The sequence below is a fragment of the Oryza brachyantha genome, chromosome 1 (assembly GCF_000231095.2).
Source record: "Oryza brachyantha chromosome 1, ObraRS2, whole genome shotgun sequence".
Lineage (NCBI taxonomy): Eukaryota > Viridiplantae > Streptophyta > Magnoliopsida > Poales > Poaceae > Oryza > Oryza brachyantha.
Window position 1 is genome coordinate 21416505 of NC_023163.2, and position 20014 is coordinate 21436518.

Below are 20014 nucleotides of genomic sequence, written 5' to 3' on the forward strand. Positions count from 1 at the left end.
ACTGGCCAAATGGAAAATGAAAAGTGGAATTTGGAGATGCTATAAGGGGTTGGTGACCAACAAGCCCTCAAACACCTCCTTCACGAGCCTCTCAAAGGTGCTTCATGGCAATATTGGGACAAACCACTCCACCCACCAACTCATGGCTTTAGGGAACAACACCCACAAACCACTTCACTTTAATACCTATTATTGTTATAACTCAAGTAAACTCAGCTACCCATTATAGAAATGGTTGTATCTTCTTTTTTGAAAAAAGAAAAGGTTGTATCTCCCCTAAAAATATGATCTTGAAAATATACCTTAAAAAGATGCCATCGTTTGACATGGTGTAAAGCTATCGTCAAGCCCCGCACCAACCTCTTTACAAGATGCGAAGAATTCATCTATCTTCTTGAAGCCTTCACTTGAGCTTGGTTTTGGTTGTAACGCATGTTTAGACCGTTAAAAATTATTTTAAAAGAAACATACTTTCAAAAATTAAATACTAGAAAATATAACAATAATTGGCAACTATATATGCAATAAATTGTAGCCATACAACTATTTTAACCATGCTAAAATATATCAAAATGTCTCATACAAACACAACTAAGCTCTCCACATCGGATCGACAAAATTCAAAAAGACTGATGGTTATGGAGAAGGAATACATGTATCTAACTTTGCATAGTAATTTGAACCAAATAATTTAACTTCAAAACATTCCCCCCTCTATGTTGCTATTTTCGAAGAGAGAAGCTTCAAGTGAAAATGAGATAGGGTCGGCCCACAGGAGTGCAGTTAAAATTACCGTGGAATCATCATAGAAAGTCACTTAAGACGACTGTCGTGAAAACTATAGATTTATGCCACTAAGCTAGCCTATTATAGATTTATGCCACTAAGCTAGCCTATTTTACTATATAAAGTCGATCCAAAGAAGCATTTGCAACATGGCTTTATACAGTAAAAACAAGTTTAGTGGCATAAGTTCTTAATCTGCAAGATAATAGCTCCGTCATACACGGTTAAGGACTAGTTTGCAATTTACTCTTTTGAATAAGTGTGTATTCCACCAACTTATTGTTTGAACTTTGCATGTGATTCAGGCTCAAAGAGGAGGATTATATTTTGTAAGTGATACTTCACATCCTGCTGCTATGTATGATTCTCATGCGCGTTTATACTACTACAAAATAGTTCAAAATGGCTATGTCCCGTGCATTATAAATTGCTTACAAAGTTCTGGTAAGGCAGCACAATAAATTTGATGTATACAACAGATTTTTTTTTTACAAATTCTGCAAACGATGCAAAATAAACTATACGCGTCCACAATTAATTTAAGAGAATATGTTTGTCTGTATGAATGACTTCACGTGTCTTGCTTACCTCCCATTTAGGAAATGCATCTTAATTGCATCAGTTTTAAGTAAGGCCCTGTTTAGTTCCTAAATTATTTTGGAAGAGATGTCACATCGACGCGTATGGTCATGCATTTGAAGTATTAAATATAGTCTAATTATAAAACAAATTTTTCAGATTCCACCTGGAAACCGCGAGACGTATCTTTTGAGTCTAATTAACCCGTCATTAGCACATGCTGATTACTGTAGCACTTATGGCTAATCATGCACTAATTAGGCTCAAAAGATTCGTCTCACGATTTTCCTCGTAATTGTGTAATTAGTTCTAATTCTCATCTATATTTAATGCTCTATTTAGGTCCAAAGATTCGATGTGATGTTTTTGTTTTTGAAAACTAAACAGGGCCTAACGCTATCATAAACCATATAGATACTTGGATTCCATTCTGATGCATTCCTCCCTCCTAATTGTCTACATACAGATACAGTGGCAGCCTGTGTTCTTTTTATATGTCTACTTCTCTTTGCATGGTTTTTCGGTCTGAAGAAGTATAGGTCCAAACAGATTGTAGTGGGAACTCAAGGGATCGAGTCCTTCCTAGAAAGGAACAGAACGCTACATCCAAAGAGATACACCTACAATGAAGTGAAAAGGATGACAAAATCTTTTGCTGAAAAGCTAGGTCAAGGTGGGTTTGGTGCTGTTTACAAAGGCAGCCTCTTAGATGGCCGTCAGGTTGCGGTCAAGATGCTAAAGGATTCCAAGAGTGATGGGGAGGATTTCATTAATGAGGTAGCTAGCATTAGCAGAACTTCTCACGTCAATGTCGTGACTCTCTTGGGATTTTGCTTGCAAGGATCAAAAAGGGCTCTGATCTATGAGTACATGCCTAATGGTTCACTTGAAAAATATGCCTTCAACTACTACAAAGGTGGAAGTTCTCTAAGTTGGGAGAAATTATTTGATATAGCAGTTGGCGTTGCAAGAGGACTTGAATATCTCCACCGTGGATGCAATACTCGCATTGTGCATTTTGATATCAAGCCCCATAACATTCTACTTGATCAAGAATTTTGTCCTAAGATATCAGATTTTGGAATGGCAAAACTTTGCCCCAATAAAGAGAGTGTCATCTTCATCGATGGTGCAAGAGGAACAATAGGCTATATTGCTCCAGAACTCATTCTAAAGCAATTTGGTACAGTGAGTAGCAAGTCTGATGTCTATAGTTATGGAATGATGGTCCTCAAGATGGTTGGAGCAAGGCAAAGGAATCCTGATGCAGATAGTGAATCTAGTAGTCATTATTTCCCTCAATGGATTTATGAACATTTAGATGAATATTGTATCAGTGTGTCTGAGACTAATGGTGAGACCACCGAGCTTGTAAGAAAGATGATAGTGGTTGCATTGTGGTGCATACAACTAAATCCAACTAATCGCCCAACAATGACTAGGGTCGTCGAGATGCTAGAAGGTAGCACAAGCTGTATGGGGTTGCCACCAAAAATGCTATTGAGCTGATAAATGTGCACAGAGTTCAAAACCTTCATTAATCATTGTAGCACACTTGTTCCAGGGTTGTGTATAACCGTTAATATTGTTTAGCATTTTCCTATTTTAGAATGATTGTACGATTTGGAATTTGAAAACAAACTTACCACAATATCAACTCTTTTAGTTTTTTGTGCAACTGTGTTCAGTTCACACGCTAGATGGAGTATACCTTTCAAATTCATTAGTTGATTTTTTTTTTTTAGAATCTCATTAGTTAACTAAGGTTTCAAACGGTTCCACAACTCTTTTTAGCCCTACAGCTGTATTTTTTTTACCTCTATTTCTCTAATTAATTAAAAAGCTTAGTCATCTGTACTCTCTCATCCTAGTTTGCTTTGTAACGGAATTACATTTGACAAGAATATATTAGTTACTTAAAACACAAACTTTATTCATAGTATATTAACCTAACCAACAAAAAAAACTTCAGAAATAAGCATAAACAAAACAAACTCAAGTCATGAATCAAGCCTATTATATATTTTTTTCTCTCTCTAGGAGAAAACAAGATATGCTACACATCTAGTTGATAGAGTAGAGAAAAGGTTTTAAGGAAAAAAAAACAAAGGAAGAGGAATGTGAGACGGCAAAAGCCTCTGAAATGTCGATCGGTCCTTCAAGAGGCTCTCTCTATGATTTTCTTTTTTACTCAAGGTCATAAATATTTGAGATAAGGCTTCGTAAATTTTTTAAAACTTTGACCATCCATAGTTTTTCAAATGCTTAGCTTAAAAACTAAGATGTATTTGTAGCAAAGCAAACCAACAGGGCTCAAAAGCTGAAACCAAATAGAGCTTGCTGACTGCCGACCAGGAACAGTGGTTCACATTCATGGGATCAACTGAGCATGTTGCTAGTACCAACAGTTCAACCAAACTAAAACGAGAAAAAGACAACCAAATATATATAAAGTTATAAATCATACTTAAAGTTAATTTAGTAATAAATCAAATCATAACAAAATAATCAATATCGTATAATTTTTTTAAATAAAATAAATGATATTAATAAGTCAACGGTGTCAAACGAAAAAATCGGAGGATATAATATATTGGACTCATTCTCGATGAATAAACTCATAAAACAAGTAACAACAAATTACAACTCAATGTTCCATCGTAAAGCACGGTAAATAACAAGTTCAATGAACTAGATGCTGTTTCCCTTAAAAATAACAGATTAACAGTTTTAGTTTTCGCAAAACCTCCATCCGAGCTACAATGCCAAACTGCACTGTAAACTCGACAAACTGGAGTCTTTGAGTAAGATCAGCATACCTGAACTCGGAGTAGTAGTTCAAGCTCCAGATCTCAGAAAGGTCGCCGCCGTCTGCCGTGGCTCGAAGCGGCCCCTGAGTCGGCCGCTTAGGGATGCGGGGAGCGCAGCGAAGGCTAGCGCCCGCAGGATGAATATGGAGGGGGAGGCGGGAGATGGCCTGGTCTGTGGCGCGGCCTGCGGAGATGTCAAGGGATCGTTGCGGCGGACGAGGCGATGCGTACGCCGGTACGTACGTGTCGTGCTGGTGTCGCCTAGTCGTGGAGTCCGTCTCCAACTCGCGCCTCTTGCGGGCTTCGGGCCAAGTCTTGACCTTGAACGGACTCACGTACGCTTGCCGGGTTCCGGCCCATATATGGGGCACGTGACACGTTAGTTTCTTCCAAAAAGATCTGGACGCGCGCTGTACGCTCGAGGCACAGGAGCGCTCAAACCGCTGTCCACCATGGCTGGAGAGGCCGGTTCACCGCACAACGCCCACGGCAAGTTGTCGCCGGAGGCTTGGCCCCATGATGGTATCGTCCAGCGGCCAGATACGCACGCTGAGAAATCTCGTACTAGATGACCTAATCACGGAAACCGAGCGGGCGGCGCCGGAACTTTCCGGCCGCTGACACGTCCGACGGTGGATCTGTTGTACTATGAGCTCCGGGATTGTCACTGGGGGCGTGCTTCACGCGCACCGGCGCTCTCTGTTCTCACGTCGGAGATCGTGGACCTGGTGGCGGGGCCGACGCCGGCGACCGTGCACCGTGGCATTAGTGCTGATGATCCGGCAGGTGGCCGGGGCGTTCTGCCAGAGGCCCAGAGCCACGACGAGGCTGGCCATGTAGCCGCAGCCGCATCTCGATTTGGATGGTTTGCATAGTTGACATGGTTCAATACAGGAAGCTGTCGTATGGCCTTTGTAAGGAAAAAAAATTTGAACTCATATATTTATAAATTAAAAATAATTAATAAATAAAATTTGTATATACGTATTTTTAGTGATCTAGAAATAAATGTTAAAAAATAAACTACAATAAAAATCTCAAAATTTACTATAAATTAAAAGTTAAAAATTTAAATTTAGTTTATAAGCATAACCAAAAGGATGAGTACGACAGGTTTACGAAGATCTTGTCAGAATTTCTACGTAAAGATAGCTATGATTAGTGTTTGCTCCGTTGCCTGGGATCAATTATTCAGATAACTAACTTACGACATTTTTTTAAAAAAAACTAGCTTATGACAGTTTGATGCACGAATTTATGGAGATATATTGTGTGCAGATGAGACGCACACAAAACTTGCAAGTTATATAAACATGTCGACATTTTATGTTGCTATATTAATCGGTTGGGATGATATGTTGCAATATTAATTTAAACAATGTTTATTAAAATACTGTAACATGCACTGAAGTTCAAGCCTGTCACATACCAAACAGCTTCCATGTGTCCGCTTCTCTACTGACTAAGGCCATGTTTCATGGTTAGATGGCAAAAGTTTTTGAAGAAAGGGTCACATCAAATGTTTGACCGGATGTCGAAAGGGGTTTTTGGACATTAATGAAAAAACGAATTTCACAGCTTGACTAGAAACCACGAGATGAATTTTTTGAGCATAATTAAGCCATCATTAACACATGTTAGTTACTGTAGCACTTATGACTAATCATAAAGTAATTAGGCTCAAAAAGATTCGTCTCAAGATTTCTCCCGTAGCTATGCAATTAGTTTTTTGTTTCTTCTATGTTTAATGCTCCATTTAAATATCCAAAAATCCGATGTGATATTTTTGGAGAAACTTTTTGGTCACTAAACAAGGCCTAATCCATGAACAAGAGACAACACGGCCGCCTTGCCATTTGCAATGAACCCCAACTCCTTCATCCTTTGCAGGAAACCACACTATTTCTTCCATAAATCAACCAGCCAACATGTATATATGCCTCACCATTGCGCAGTTGCACTTTGAACCCACCACCTTGGCACCATTCGCGATGTCCGGCAAGCTCCGGTTCTTCGCTTCCGTGTTCTTATCGATGTCCGTCCTGTCGACGGCGGCGTCAGGCGGCGTCAACATCGCCGTCTACTGGGGCCAGAACGGCAGCGAGGGCACTCTCGGGGGCACATGCAGCACCGGCCTCTACGCGTACGTCAACCTCGCCTTCCTCTCCACGTTCGGCGGCGGGCCGCGCCCCTGTCCTCAACCTGGCCGACCACTGCGACGCCACCTCGGGCTCGGGGGGCTGCTCGTCCCTCGCCACCGACATCGCGTCCTGCCAGGCCGCCGGCGTTAAGGTGCTCCTCAGCATCGGCGGCGGCGCGCTTGGGTACAACCTGTCGTCGCCGTCCGACGTGCGTGGGCTGGCCGCGTACCTCTGTGACAACTTCCTCGGCGGCGGCGGCGGCGGCGCGTCCCGCCCGCTCGGTGACGCCGTGCTCGACGGCATCGACTTCGACATAGAGGCCCCGTCCAGATTCTACGACGACCTCGCCAGGAACCTGGCGTCGCTGTACAAGGGCGCCGCCGCGGCCGGGGGCAGGAGGTACCTGCTCACCGCCGCGCCGCAGTGCCCGTACCCGGACGCGTCCCTCGCCGCCGCGCTCGGCACGGGGCTGTTCGACCACGTGTGGGTGCAGTTCTACAACAACCCGCCGTGCCAGTACGCGGCCGGGGACGTGGGCGCGCTACAGAGCGCGTGGCAGCAGTGGACGACCGGCTTGCCGGCGTCGACAGTGTTCCTGGGGTTGCCGGCTTCGCTGGACGCCGCGGACAGCGGGTTCGTCGACGCGGACAAGCTTGCGTCGCAGGTGCTGCCCGTGGTGGAAGGCGCGGCCAACTACGGCGGCATCATGCTGTGGAGCCGCTCCTACGACAAGGACTCCAGCTTGTGTCAAGCTGCAGCGCGTCTTGCAAAACCGGAACAAGCCAATAGGTACTACACTTCTAGTAAGAGTTTTTTTAACATTCTTAAAAAATATCTTAACATACTATATTTTTCAATCTAAAATATTGGTTATCTTGAGATAATATAATTTTACATTAAAATTTTTGATACGGTATTTTTCTAGAATAATAAAAAAAGGGAAAAACCGGGAGCAGGTCGGACGGCTGCCTTGGCTCCATCGCTAACACATAACGTTCATCGAAATCTATAAAAATTAATCGATCATTGAAAATGTTATTGGCTCAATTGCACCGCTGCCTTCGCCACTGATTTGTGTTATCCACCAAACAAAATGTTTCCATGAAATGACTACTGATAAATAAATTTGTCAATTGCGAGTAATAAACTCTATTTCTTTTGTTTGACAATTGCAGGCCCCGGCGCTTCGTCACAAAACAAATGGAGAATCTGTGCGTGGCTTAACTTTTATCCATTCTGATCCGTTATGTCATTGCTGCATTATCCTGCAGCTAGCTGCAGTTTTACAATTGAGACATTATGAGATATGCATTGTTAGCATTTAGGATCCCAGATTTTTTTTTTCTAATATGTACGGCAGATTGACAATAGACTTGCAATAGAACCAAGAAATTACAACCAAATATAGTGATTTATTTGACAGTTCATTTCTATTCAGTTTTAACTCCCTCTTGGCCATGCAGATATAATAGCAGGAGTCGTCGCCGGCGTACTACTGCTGTTCCTGCTTCTTGCAACCTGTTTCCTGTGCCATAAAAAATACCGCGGCCTACCGACTCCTGAAAAAGGATTGACGACCCCTCCAAAGACAGATCCATCCCAGCGAAAACAGCGAGCTCAACATCTGAAAAGATACAGCTATTCAGAAGTTGAAAGGATCATCAAAATTTTTGCTCACAAGTTGGGCCAAGGACACTATGGTGATGTTTACAAAGGCAACCTCCGGGATGGCCGTCAGGTAGTGGTCAAGTTACTGAAGAATTGCAGAGGTGATGACAGGGAGTTTCTGAACGAGGTTGCGAGCATCGGCACGATTTCGCATGTCAATGTTGTTCGTCTGCTGGGGTTCTGCTTGCAAGGACCAGCAAGAGCTCTAGTCTACGAGTATATGCCAAATGGCTCGCTTGAAAGCTATGCTTTCGCCCATGGTGGCTCTACAGAAGAGAATTATTCTCTATGGATATACTGGGAAAAATTATATGAGATTGCAATTGGCGTCGCAAGAGGACTCGAGCATCTCCACGGAAGCGGCAATGCGAATATCATGCATCTCAAAATCAAGCCCCGGAACATTCTATTGGATCAGGAGCTATGTCCAAACTCCAAAGATATCTGATTTCGGAGTAGCAAACCTGTGCTTGAGGAAAGAAAGCAAGACATCCACTCAGAACGTGAGGGAAAGAGATGGCTATGATGCACCTGAAGTATTATTGTCCAGGAGATTCGGAGCAGTCAGCAGTAAGTCTGACGTCTACAGCTACGGCGTGATGGTCCTTGAGATAATCAGAGCAAAAAGACGTATTAATGTTGGTGCTGATACTACCACTAAGTATTTTGCTCAGTGGCTGTATGATCACTTGGATCAGTTCTGCAATAGTATCTCTGACATCAGTGATGAGACAAGAGAGCTTGTAAGGAGGATCATCGTAGTTGGTCTGTGGTGCATACAAACAGACCCTGAAAATAGGCCTTCAATGAGCAGAGTTGTCGAGATGTTGGATAGTAGCAGCACAAACTTGGATTTGCCAAGAAAATCTATTGAATATGAGCTTTTTTAACGTCCTTAAAAAATATCTTGGGGTATCATATTCTTTAGTGTAAAATTTAGTACTTTAAAGTACAAAATTTAGTAGCTTAAAGTACGATATACCTTAAAGTATCAGAATTTTACACTAAAATTTTTGATACCTTAAGTTACGTTTCAAAAATGATAAAAAAATCCATATATAATTATTTTTATTTATTTGTAACTTATAGAAATTAAATTTAAACTTAAACGTTTATGAAATGGTATACACATATTAATCTGTCTTTCTAATTTTTTATAACTATTTGGACAATATGTACGTAACGAGAGGATATTCTTGAGAGTTTAAAGTTCATTCCCATTCATATAGTGTTATCCTCTGCGGACGGAAAGTGCTCACAATATATTAAACCTCTGGCGGAGTTAACTGGGAACCGGTTGGTGCATATTTAGATAGGTGAATAAGTGAACTCCACGTTATTTCTGGAGTCTCTCAAGAGAAAAACAAAAACATCCATTAAGCGTGAAGATAAATAAAAACAACACTTTGAGATTGCTGTCACTACTTCTAGAACAGCATACCACCTAAAAGACACTTCCTCACAGAAAACGCACATAATCACTAACAGTAACAGCTATAGTTACCAGCTAGGCTTTCCTCTTACAACTCTTCTGCCACATGACCACATCATCACATATTAGTTATTACAATCTCATACTCAAATGGTGGTAACTCCAAAACGAAGATAGTGTGGGCTCGAGATGAAACCCCAAGAAGAAGCATGAGATCCACACCAACCTACAGTACGATTATATTACCTGCAGCTAGCACCGGGGCGTCGGCACACTGCAGGCGGCTGCCACCTTCTTGCTGTTCGGGGAGTCGATGTACTTCCTCAGGTCGGGGTTCTTCGCGTACCTGCACAGGCAGCGCCTCTGCATCCGGAGCTGCACGCAGCACGCGGCGGACGGCGCCTCGCTCCAGAGGATCGCCGCCGCGCATGGACTCAGCGCCAGCGGGTCGCACTTCGCCGGCGCTGCCCTGGACGCCATGCACACCGCGCCGGGAGAGGTGGCCACTGCCACGAGGACAAGCACGGCCAGTGCCACGTAGGGCTTCATGGCTCACCAGTAACAGGGAACGCCGGTAACTACTGAGAGATGACCGGCAAGACTGGAATGATTTCTTTTGGGAGAGCAACGAGAATGGTGGTATTTGTAGATGGAGTTGCGCGGCATTTGAACCGGAGGTTGGCGGCACCGGGAAAGTGGAAACGATGCAGATTTTAGTTGCAGTTACAATAGCGTAAGCGGTAGAGCACGGTCGTTCGGATCGAAGTGCTTTGATGTTTCTGAACAACTTGTTCTTGTTGTCAATATGGAAGGCGGCACTGCTTCGGAGTTTGGGTAGCGTGGAGTAGACTGTATGTACAGCACATGTCAAGATTGTTATGCACTCAACTGAGTTTATTACTGCTAATTTCTCGAGAAGTACAACGACAGGCTTGATCTACGTGTGCCACTCGAAGTGTTGGTAGCAGTGACCAGAACCACCTAAGTTTCCGTCTCACTGAACAATGGTCAATGGCGCCCGGCGATGCAAAAGGCCAAAGGATTAGCACTTTAGCAGTTCGGCGCGGGCACCTTGCACGCGTTGAAAACCCTCTTGGTGCGGCTGGAGCTGACGATGCGCCTCACTTTCGGGTCGTCCTTGTACAGGCACAGGCAGCTGGAGCCCTGCGCCTTGAGCTTGCTGCAGCACGCGGACGACGGCGCCCCCTGCGCCTCCCCGGCGAACGCGCTCACGCACGGGCTCAGCTGCATCAGGTCGCACGACGCCGCCTTCGCCGCCCTGCCGCTGGCAGCGGCCGGGGCGGCCTGCAGGAGGAGGAGGAGGAGGCTCAGTAGTGCGGCGACGGCGATCGCCGCGAGGAAGGATGAAAAAGAAGGCCTCGTCGTCGTCGTCATCGGCGACGGTCGGATGATGGGGTCTCTTGCCGGACACAGTAGGGATATGCTACGATGCTGGGATGGGTTGCAGTGGCCGCCATGGCTGGTGCGCGTGGCTTTTGTAGGCGCCGGCGCCCGGCGAGGGCAATGTGGCAGCCTGGCAGGTGAGTCACGGTGCAATCGTGTGCAGGTGCTTATGTGCAGCCTAGGCCGGTCATGGTGAAAGCACCTCACGCATCCACCGATTACCAGGTGAAGCGCGGTGAAATAAGCGTTGCCCAGGTCTGCTTTTGTGCTGAATAGGCTAAATGTTTTGTGATAACTATTTAAGATACAAATAAATGAATTAGCCAGTATAAAGTTTTCCAAAAAAATATTATAAAGTTGAAAGATGGATTTATCACAGTATAAAGAAATTCAGGCCCATCTTTTGCCTACAACGCATATGACACCATCAAAACTTAAATTTTTAAACCTAATTTTAGAATAGTTTCGAGTGTCTTTCAACCGTAGCTTCTTTTTTAGTGTTAACGTTTAAGTCGCTAAGAATAAAAAAATAAAAGTTTCGATTATAAATTATTGTTTTTCTATAATGCATTGTTTCACGTATCTTCCATATTTAAGCATCCGATAGAGCCCATCATATATAGAACATGGTCATGAAAATCATACCATTTAGTAGCTCGAGAAGCGGCAAAAATTGACATATCACCGCTCACCAAAACAGGAGCATTCACCAGTTACCATGAGTTGTACGATATGGTTCTTATGGCAGCTCCAGTGTATTTACTAAGGAAGCGCATGGAGCAAAGAGAAACAAGAGAAACATGTATCATACACTGGTGCATAGATGCTAAGTTAGAAATTTTAAGCACTTGTTGCTTGTTTAGGCAACTGTTGCAAGTTAAAAATAATAATTTTAGCTAGAGTACTTGTTGGATTGTTGTCTTATTATTGCCTCATGTTGAAAAAAGTTAAAGGAGATAATATTTTTTAGAGATTTGCTTCAATCCAACAAAAAATACATCGAGGTACCGTTACCTCACGGTACCAAATTGTTTCTGATCGTTGAATCTAAAAATACACATACTACTCAGCTAGATCCAATGGTAGAAAATAATTTGATACCTCGAGGTACCTTTTGTTGGACCGGAGCAAATCTCTATTTTTTAACATAATAAGGTCTATCTTAGTATGGGTTATATAGGTCTATACATTAGAGCATATTTAGCTAAGTTAGAATCTTATGATATGTCAAGACTTACGCATTTGACATTACTAAGAAAATATACACTGAAGCCCTTATATGGTTTGTGTATGGTAGATATCCCATTCTAGCCAAGGTAGAAGTACCTCGGTATTCTGGAAAGCGTCTAGCATATTTTAATGCTTTTGACAGCTAAACTTGTTTCTTGGCCTAACAAGGACGTCCCCCATGTCGTGGTAAACATTTGGTTGAAGTAACCGTATTCGTTTTCCCCCTCGAATGGCTCAATCCCTACAGGCCAAGCTATCCTTTTCTTGCCAATATAGGCTCCCTGGGAGATTATACTAGCATTTTAAGTGCTTATAAAGACGGTGTTCTCTAACTAAACCGGTCAGAAATACCAATTTTAGCAGCGTAACATCCGAAAATTACGAAGCTATGCATCCTCATTTTCCGAGCGATTCTGACAGCGAACAGCATGCTAGAATGCCATTTTATCGGCACAAGTCGATCCATAGGCATTTTGGTGGAGGTCAAGGTGTGCTATTATTATTTGCTTTCCAGGAAATTATTCAGCATTAGTGCCTTTTATCATAGCTTCTATGAGTCAATGTGGTTATGGATTTCATTGTTGGAGCTGCGCAGTTGCGGATATTCTGCTGTGGAAGAACAGGAACTTATCTGCGGGGATCCTTGCTGGGGCAACATTGATGTGGTTCCTGTTCAATGTGGTAGAATACAATATAATTCCGCTCCTTTGCCAGATTGCCATGCTTGCCATGCTTGTGATCTTCATTTGGTCAAATGCCGCACAACTGTTGGACAGGTATTAGCTTTATTTCCTGGAGAGATGGTAGAAAACTCAGCTTAGATAAATGGTATTTCGCATATAACCTTGGTATTAGGTAGTAAAACTCAAACTGTTTCTGAATTGCAGGGCCCCTCCAAGTATCCCAGAAACCATTATCTCTGAACATGCCTTTAGAGAAATGGCATTGACCGTACATTACAAAGTAGCATACTCTGCATCTGTTCTTTACGACATTGCGTGTGGAAAGGATCTGAAGAGATTTCTCTTGGTAAATAATAATCTGCTCCTTTGCTAGTTGCTACCTTAATAAGAGGTGAAAAAAACATGTAACAGTTCCAGTGCCAACATCATCCAAGGATTGTGCAAATTTATTTAGAGCGGTAAAATTGACCAAAGTAGACAAACCAGAATATTGAATTGTGTGTTAGCCAATAATCCTCATAATGCTAATTTATTATTGATGCTCATACATCTTAGTACTGGACTAACAATCAGCTGTTTCTGATATTAAGGTGGTTGGATCACTATTGGTATTGTCAGCGATTGGAAGTTCTTGCCGCTTCACGAGTCTACTATATATTGGTATTTATCCCAGATAAATATTAAATTTTAGTAGAACAATCACGCAGACGGATTTGAGGATGTAGTATTTATTGAATCCGATAAGATCATATAAAAACATACTTTCACAATGACAAGTTTGTATTTCTTACCTCCACAGGATTCTTGTGTGCCCACACTTTGCCAGTCTTGTACCAAAGATATAAGACAGAAGTGGACCATCTAGTTGCAAAGGGTAGTGAAGACATCAAGAAGTTCTACTACAAGGTTGACTCCAATCTGCTCAACAAAATACCAAGAGGCCCTGTGAAGACAAAAGTTAAATGAAATGTACACCATGAGGCTATCAGAACATATAAATAATTCTTCTGAAAGGGAATGAACATACACTGGAATGGATTTCAAGGAGAATTTGATATAAGTAGCAAAGTGTCACGGCCTGAGAACCCACCTTGACCCATGACAGGATTTGCGCAAACCCGGTCTCAGATAAGCAAAGCAGACGAGACTTTTGAGAGTTCAAACCTGGACGCTAGTGTCCAAATGTACCTATCAGGGCATATGTATACTTTCATCAGCTAAAAGATCAATATGAAATGAACTGATGCTTGAATCGACAAAGACTATCAGTACTCAGGTCACTATCAAAAATTCAACGTTGCCCGCCCTTTTTTCAACTAATAATGTGACAATGTGGCATCTGTACAGGTACACCGTACACACGAAAAGCACCCAAAGACATAACAGTATAAAGGACAGCTGGTACTAATTGCCTAATTGTCCCAAAAAAGAGGAAGATAAACAAGGAATTAGGTATTTTACATCTCCAACCACTGTATTTAAACAAGGAATTAGGTATTTTACATCTCCAACCACTGTATTTTTACTAAGATAAAAAATTTTGTTATTTGCATGACCAAAACCTATGGCATCAAACACTGCCATGATGGTTTGCAAAGTTTCACTTAATAATTTGAACCTCCAATATTTATATCCAATCGTCTACAGAAGAAGAACCACGTGTTTGATACATCAAGGCCCTTGTCTTTTTCTTATATCAGTAGATGAAATATCCATGCGAAATTTCTCCTCTGGTATCGAGATAAACATGTCCCTCAACTCTCCTGGAATGTCCAAATCTTCAAGAACCTTCAAAATAAATTAATGCAGGATTAGAACATTTTCTACAATGGGTATAGAAGATGAATGCTACAGTGAAAGCGTACCTTGAAAACTCCTTCAATATTTCGACCACCAACAAGAAATGTTGTACCTGTGCTTTTACATTCGAGAAGAATCTCCAGCATTCTATTGTAATCACCTCCATAATACTTAGGCTGCAACAAGTAAACTTCATTCAGTATGAGCAACAGAACACCCAGACGTAAGCTGTCAAACTTTGTCTTTCAGAATTCAGCAATTGGCTGGAAATATCATGTTTGGTTCCATCCAACTTCTTACATTAACAAGCCTAGCTGCAGTGTCTGCACCAATTACAAAAGCACTGCCTGGAAATAGCTCTGCTTTCTTGTAAAAGTATGGTTGGTTAGATATTATCACATTCTTCCCTGCATCAGAAAGAATAACCATTGATCAGTTGGCATTTCCTATCTAACGGAAAGGTACATTCTAATCTTATGCATGAAGCCCTCCAAACACAAAATATGTGAGTGATTATTGGTTAACTGAAGATACAAGTTCAGTAACTAGAAAAGGAGTTGTCCAGGTTGTTGCCTGTTAATTATTATTTCATACAATTGATTATAAAAACAAACTGAATAAGAAACATCAATTGCAAATCTAAAAGACATCCCATCACTCATTGTTAACCGTCTAACTAGCACCTTGAGACTTTCATTCATGGCAGTGTGTCATACCTACTTTTCTAAATTGATCAACCCGACGCTTGATTTCTGCGATAGATAGTGGAGGTTTGTCGGCATTTATTGCTGATATCTCAAAGCACGGAAGACCATCATCACACATGCTACAAGAAAGATTTTTGTGGAAGAAATATCAGTTCGTACTATTTTTGTGGTCAGAACAAGCAAACTAAAAGCTTTAAATGGCATATTGCATGCTTCTTATGCACATGCAGCTCATGGAACTAATGTCAAACTTGTAGTTTTAAAATCACTGAACTGTGAAAATGGATAGGGGCATTCAAGTCCTTGATACAGTAAAGTGTCTTTCTGTGATTTATAATTTCCAACTTAACAGAGTACATCTTTCCATTAAAGTATTTCTTTGTTAATTTCTATTTTTTCTTCTCTTGCTAGTTTTTAACATGAAAAATATCCAGTTGTGAAAATGCTATGATCTATTATCTTCATTGTTTTCCCAGGATAAAATCACACCTTGATGCAACTTCTAACAGTCTTAGATGTCCATCATGCAAGGGATTGAATGAACCAGGTAGGATTATTTTCCTACTGAAGTTCTTTTCCATTGAATCTGCAAGGAAAAAGTATTATATTATGATTTAAGGTTAGAAAAACGCAGGACGATTTAAGCTAAGAGATATTATGACTTAAGAGTGAAAACAAAATATTCAAGTGTGCACATTAAAAATTTCGAGTAACAAAGTATACCAGAAAAGTGGTACACTTTCATGCAGACTTGTCCATCAATAACTTGTTGGAGCTCTTGGTCTTCATCAAATTGTTCCGTGCTTTCTTTTGGAAATTCAGGTTCCTGAAGATCTGACTGAATGGTTGCAGGAACTCTGCAGGCGTCTGCAATTGCCTGTGACATAGTATATATTCTTATAACGGAGAACTAACTGGAAGAATATCAATTAGCAAAAAAGGATGGCCTATCCTGACAGGATTGGTTTTGATTATATAGCTGAATCATGACCAAGTGATTGTGTGTGGTCAATTGTACTAGTTGATCATGAGGTCCAACTCAAGTGCATGTTGCCAGTGATGACATATATATGTGTGTGGTAATGTGAGTACACCTAGATATGCATAACATACCTTGAGCAGAAAGTAGCTTGAAACCTTATCTTCTTCCTCTCTGCTCCGTAAACCCTGGGGAGAAAGACCATGTTAATGTGATACAGCATAGCTAAGTAAATAATGGACTAGGGCTGGTATGTTTATTTCTATATATTGTTGCACTTTCCAAAAGGTTAATGTGCATACAGCAAAATGTGATAGTGTATGAAATAGCCTAGCAAAGCACACAATAATAATGTTGACCAACTCAGTACATTTTTTGCACTCTATTGAAAGAAATTCTATGTTAAGATTAAAAACAAAGCAGAGTAAAAACAATTTTACCTTTGACAATGTAACATGCGATGTTCTGAGGCAATTTTGTGTTCGTGCTGACACATAGAACCTATTGAAAATTGCTAACAAATATTATACAGAGCATTATAAAGAATTAGGCATATTAAACACATCTCTGAAAAAATCTGATAATATTGTCATATAAAATGTCTTAAAGCCTCTGTGCCTGGCTTTAACATTTTAAAGCAATTAATTTTATTTCAGCAAGTAGTTCATATGAATAACATGTTAGCTTCTGCATGATCATATATCATGCTATGTTGCTATTGATGTGCATGTCATGTCTCACTAACTTAATCTGGTAATTTCAGGGTAGGTAATGTTAGTATGTCAGTACCGAGAAGTACGATTATGCAAGAAATCTGAATTAAGTTCAGATACTTGTATGTGAAAATTTGAAAAGTTCCCCTTCCCCAGTTACCCTTGTTTGAAAAGGTTTGAAGGGCGAATAAGCTAGTTATACCTATGCTCACCATGTTTTGGACGTGAGCTAGCCAGTGATCCAGTAAAGCCAACACCCATTACTTGTAGACCTGGGCATATTTACGCTGGTTTACTTTCAATGACATGATGGATCAGATGGTTCTGAGAGGGAACTGCAAACACCCGTGTAGAATGACCCACATACCTGGTCCAGAAAGCTTGAGGGCGCGGTTGTACGCGGCCAGTGCCATGTCCTCTGCGGCCTGCTTGCTGGTGAACTGCAAGGGCATCTGAACATCGAAGCATTGTCAACATTCGGTACAACAGTCTGCAAGAGCCATACCAAGCTGCTACCCTGCTACACAACGATCCGGCGAATTGGCTGGCACTCGACGCGTGTTCGCGAGATGGTTCCAAAAAAAAGTGCGGATTCGGGATTATACTCGGAGCCAGCGAATTTGGGAGCTAGCGCGGTTACCTTGCCGAGCAGCTGAGCCATGGAGGCCCTGGAGTAGGGCACGACGACCTCGAGGACGGTTCCTGACGCGCCGGGCACGGACAGGAGCCAGCCGAGCGCCTGTGGCGAATGCGCGTTGCTTAGTCCAGACGTCAAACAGGATATCGGATCTGCCGGCTATGAAAGCAAATCGCGGCACGCACACGCGGCAGCGGGGGGCAGCGGGGGAGGAAGGGGAGGGGGGCTACCTGGGAGGCGCCGCCGGCGAGGTAGATGACGGCCTGGGCGCGAGAGGAGTGGATGGCCTCTACCACCGGGCGGACCCAACTCTCCATCGCGCCGGTTCCGCCGGGGGCCACACAGGAGCGGAGCCGCGAGAAGCTACCAGACGACGGAGGAATTTGTCCAGTTCCCGCTAGCTACGCCTCTGGTGGCTCGGGCATGGTGATGGTCTGATGGAGGGAAGCCACGTCTTGAACGACCCAAAGGTTTGTTGAACTGTTCGGTAACGTGTCGGATCAACCTTACAATCCTATATTTTTAATATTATAAACTATTATCTTCTCGTGTCAAACATATCTTGTCTCTAGTCTCTAAATTGATTTGTTATATTTTTTTTCACTGATGAGAACAACCAACGCAACGCACAAATCAAATCGCAAATATGATTCCTTTGGATAGATGGAAATGTAAAAAAAGAAAAATAGGAATTCGGAAAACTTGGCCACTAACGAGAAGAAGATGATTTCTTAATGATTTTTTTGACTGTGAGTTTAACAATAACTTCGTGTTCTCTCCTACACGGATGCTTATGCACACTCAGCTTGTGTCTACTCTCCCTTGTGTACTCCTTGTTCTGCCTGAGGCACACTCGCTTTTGCTTCTTTGATTGGACCAATATGATGTCGAGCTTAGCTGATAATAAGCATGTTCAAACAAGTTCTAGCATGGTTGTCCTGACCCGGCCTGACCCCAAAAAAGCCCAAGCCTGCCCCAGTTTGATCGTGCACTAGGTTGAGCATTGGCCTAGCTATTGAAGCCCAAAAGCATAACAACCACAAAAAAGCTTGGGTGGCCCGAGAAAGCCCACGGGTTGGGCCGAGTCCGAGCTTTTATTTGAATTATCGGGCTCAAACCTGGGTTTTTTACTCGTTTTTTTCCCAAGCTTGCCCTGGTGTTTGAACAGGCCTAGACATAATAATGATATAATGGGTTGGATTTAGTTTGGGTTGGTGAGAACATGTTCTTTGCTTGGTAATGGAACAAGATCAAAATGACATAATGGGTTGGATTTAGTTTTGGTTGATGGGAATGGGTTTTATTCTATTTGCGAGTGGGTAGGATGTGTTGGGAATGGGGAAGATAATTTCAGATTGAAATGGGTTCAATCCATGGATTGTCCACGGTTTATTATCCCTTTCCAAAGTCCATTATCCGCGACTATTGCTGTGACTGACCAATGTGATAAACCAATGTCGACTCACCCAACACGGCAACATTCAACATTGTTGACTCCCCTCTCTCTCCCAACTCCACTAACTCCGATATCCATCCTCCACCACATGCCAAACTCTGCATTTCTCTTTGTTTACCTCTTTTTTTTTGGTTCCATGCTCTAGTCACCTCTACCAAAGACACCAACGACTTTCGGTGTTGGCACTCATGTCCTCGACGAGGGGTTAGGTATTGATCAATTTTTCTAGTCGGTGGTAATCGTCAACTTAGTTTATGCATCCCCTCGTTAACTCTTTGATTTGGTGATTTCTTAATTTCTCTTTAGTATCATGTTGTGGAATCTATAAAAGTTAGCAAGGAAGGTTTCTTTTGAAAGTTCTTGGCACTTCCCTTATTGATCTCCAAAGACGTCGGGATTTAGGAGGTTAAAGCTCTCCCTATTATCACCATCAAAATTTGCTGAAGCATCAAGTATGGTAAGTTGTTCATTGTCAGTACTCCATAGCATATACAATGTAACTGCAGATCAACATGTCGAACCCATCGTCGTTGAGATAGTTGTCGACGCTAACGACCAAGCAGTTGCTGAAGAGAACATGGGCCCACTACGCCATCGCCAACAATAGCCTTGAGTCTGTGGTCTTTGCCCAGGCACAAATGTCATCGTTGGGTTCTCTTTTTTACTGTTATGTCATTGTGCCTAATGAAAATGGTTGGGTAGCAGAGTAGGGTATCGGTGGTGGCTTGGTGGACTCAAGGTGGGTTGAAATGGTTTGAAAAATAGATTGGACCCACAAGAGTGAAATGGATTTATTTAGTTTGGACTAAAAGTGGAAAATCAATGTAGGGTAGGCCAACACCACGGCTCACTCGCCATGCGGTTAGACCGAGCTTGGCCCGGTTAAATCGGGCAGGCACACTAGTCAGACCGGTTTAAGCCTTGAGCTAAAAATATGTACGAAATGCAATTCAAACCACTTGACAATGCAAATGACATAATGTGGCATA

General features: G+C 42.2%; 5 protein-coding genes and 1 pseudogene across 6 annotated transcripts; 3 read left to right on the forward strand and 3 right to left on the reverse strand.

Moving 5' to 3' along the window:
• The first annotated feature begins 1847 nt into the window (after positions 1 to 1847).
• On the forward strand, positions 1848 to 3005 carry LOC102703641 (LEAF RUST 10 DISEASE-RESISTANCE LOCUS RECEPTOR-LIKE PROTEIN KINASE-like 2.5). The gene has a single exon (XM_015841005.1). The coding sequence runs from the start codon at positions 2005 to 2007 to the stop codon at positions 2872 to 2874; it is 870 nt and encodes a 289-aa protein (XP_015696491.1). The 5' UTR covers positions 1848 to 2004; the 3' UTR covers positions 2875 to 3005.
• Positions 3006 to 6166: 3161 nt separating this feature from the next.
• On the forward strand, positions 6167 to 8874 carry LOC102703922 (annotated as a pseudogene).
• A 554-nt stretch (positions 8875 to 9428) lies between these two features.
• Positions 9429 to 9965, reverse strand: LOC107304924 (non-specific lipid-transfer protein 2-like). The gene has a single exon (XM_015841022.2). It carries the CDS (start codon positions 9963 to 9965, stop codon positions 9669 to 9671), a length of 297 nt encoding a protein of 98 aa, XP_015696508.1. The 3' UTR covers positions 9429 to 9668.
• A 228-nt stretch (positions 9966 to 10193) lies between these two features.
• Positions 10194 to 10878, reverse strand: LOC107304955 (non-specific lipid-transfer protein 2-like). The gene has a single exon (XM_040520088.1). The coding sequence runs from the start codon at positions 10809 to 10811 to the stop codon at positions 10467 to 10469; it is 345 nt and encodes a 114-aa protein (XP_040376022.1). The 5' UTR covers positions 10812 to 10878; the 3' UTR covers positions 10194 to 10466.
• Positions 10879 to 12438: 1560 nt separating this feature from the next.
• On the forward strand, positions 12439 to 13970 carry LOC102716823 (reticulon-like protein B9). The gene is made up of 5 exons (XM_015843226.1): positions 12439 to 12538; positions 12646 to 12826; positions 12938 to 13079; positions 13324 to 13393; positions 13533 to 13970. The coding sequence occupies exons 1-5, from the start codon at positions 12439 to 12441 to the stop codon at positions 13697 to 13699; spliced, it is 660 nt and encodes a 219-aa protein (XP_015698712.1). The 3' UTR covers positions 13700 to 13970.
• Positions 13971 to 14023: 53 nt separating this feature from the next.
• On the reverse strand, positions 14024 to 17996 carry LOC102716543. 2 transcript variants are annotated; one of them, XM_006644487.3, is made up of 12 exons: positions 17800 to 17991; positions 17573 to 17671; positions 17300 to 17384; positions 17135 to 17204; positions 16660 to 16720; positions 16354 to 16407; positions 15964 to 16117; positions 15730 to 15826; positions 15250 to 15359; positions 14834 to 14940; positions 14599 to 14709; positions 14024 to 14521 (listed from the first exon to the last, which is right to left on the reverse strand). In XM_006644487.3, exons 1-12 carry the CDS (start codon positions 17884 to 17886, stop codon positions 14405 to 14407), a joined length of 1152 nt encoding a protein of 383 aa, XP_006644550.1. In that variant the 5' UTR covers positions 17887 to 17991; the 3' UTR covers positions 14024 to 14404. The 2 variants fall into 2 exon arrangements, with proteins under 2 accessions (XP_006644550.1, XP_015698702.1); XM_015843216.2 differs by lacking the exons at positions 14024 to 14521; positions 14599 to 14709 and having other exon boundaries at positions 14840 to 14940; positions 15254 to 15359; positions 17800 to 17996.
• Between the last annotated feature and the right edge of the window lie 2018 nt (positions 17997 to 20014).

Excerpts from the sequence above, each read along its gene's own strand:
- LOC102703641 (XM_015841005.1), top strand. The coding sequence starts at position 2,005 with ATGACAAAATCTTTTGCTGAAAAGCTAGGTCAAGGTGGGTTTGGTGCT.
- LOC107304924 (XM_015841022.2), bottom strand. The coding sequence starts at position 9,965 with ATGAAGCCCTACGTGGCACTGGCCGTGCTTGTCCTCGTGGCAGTGGCC.
- LOC107304955 (XM_040520088.1), bottom strand. The coding sequence starts at position 10,811 with ATGACGACGACGACGAGGCCTTCTTTTTCATCCTTCCTCGCGGCGATC.
- LOC102716823 (XM_015843226.1), top strand. The coding sequence starts at position 12,439 with ATGCATCCTCATTTTCCGAGCGATTCTGACAGCGAACAGCATGCTAGA. Across the intron at positions 13,080-13,323 it reads ATCTGAAGAGATTTCTCTTG|GTGGTTGGATCACTATTGGT; the intron begins GTAAATAATAAT and ends TCTGATATTAAG. Across the intron at positions 13,394-13,532 it reads CACGAGTCTACTATATATTG|GATTCTTGTGTGCCCACACT; the intron begins GTATTTATCCCA and ends TTACCTCCACAG.
- LOC102716543 (XM_006644487.3), bottom strand. The coding sequence starts at position 17,886 with ATGGAGAGTTGGGTCCGCCCGGTGGTAGAGGCCATCCACTCCTCTCGC. Across the intron at positions 14,941-15,249 it reads TGATCAATTTAGAAAAGTAG|GGAAGAATGTGATAATATCT; the intron begins GTATGACACACT and ends TTTCTGATGCAG. Across the intron at positions 14,710-14,833 it reads CTGCAGCTAGGCTTGTTAAT|CCTAAGTATTATGGAGGTGA; the intron begins GTAAGAAGTTGG and ends TACTTGTTGCAG.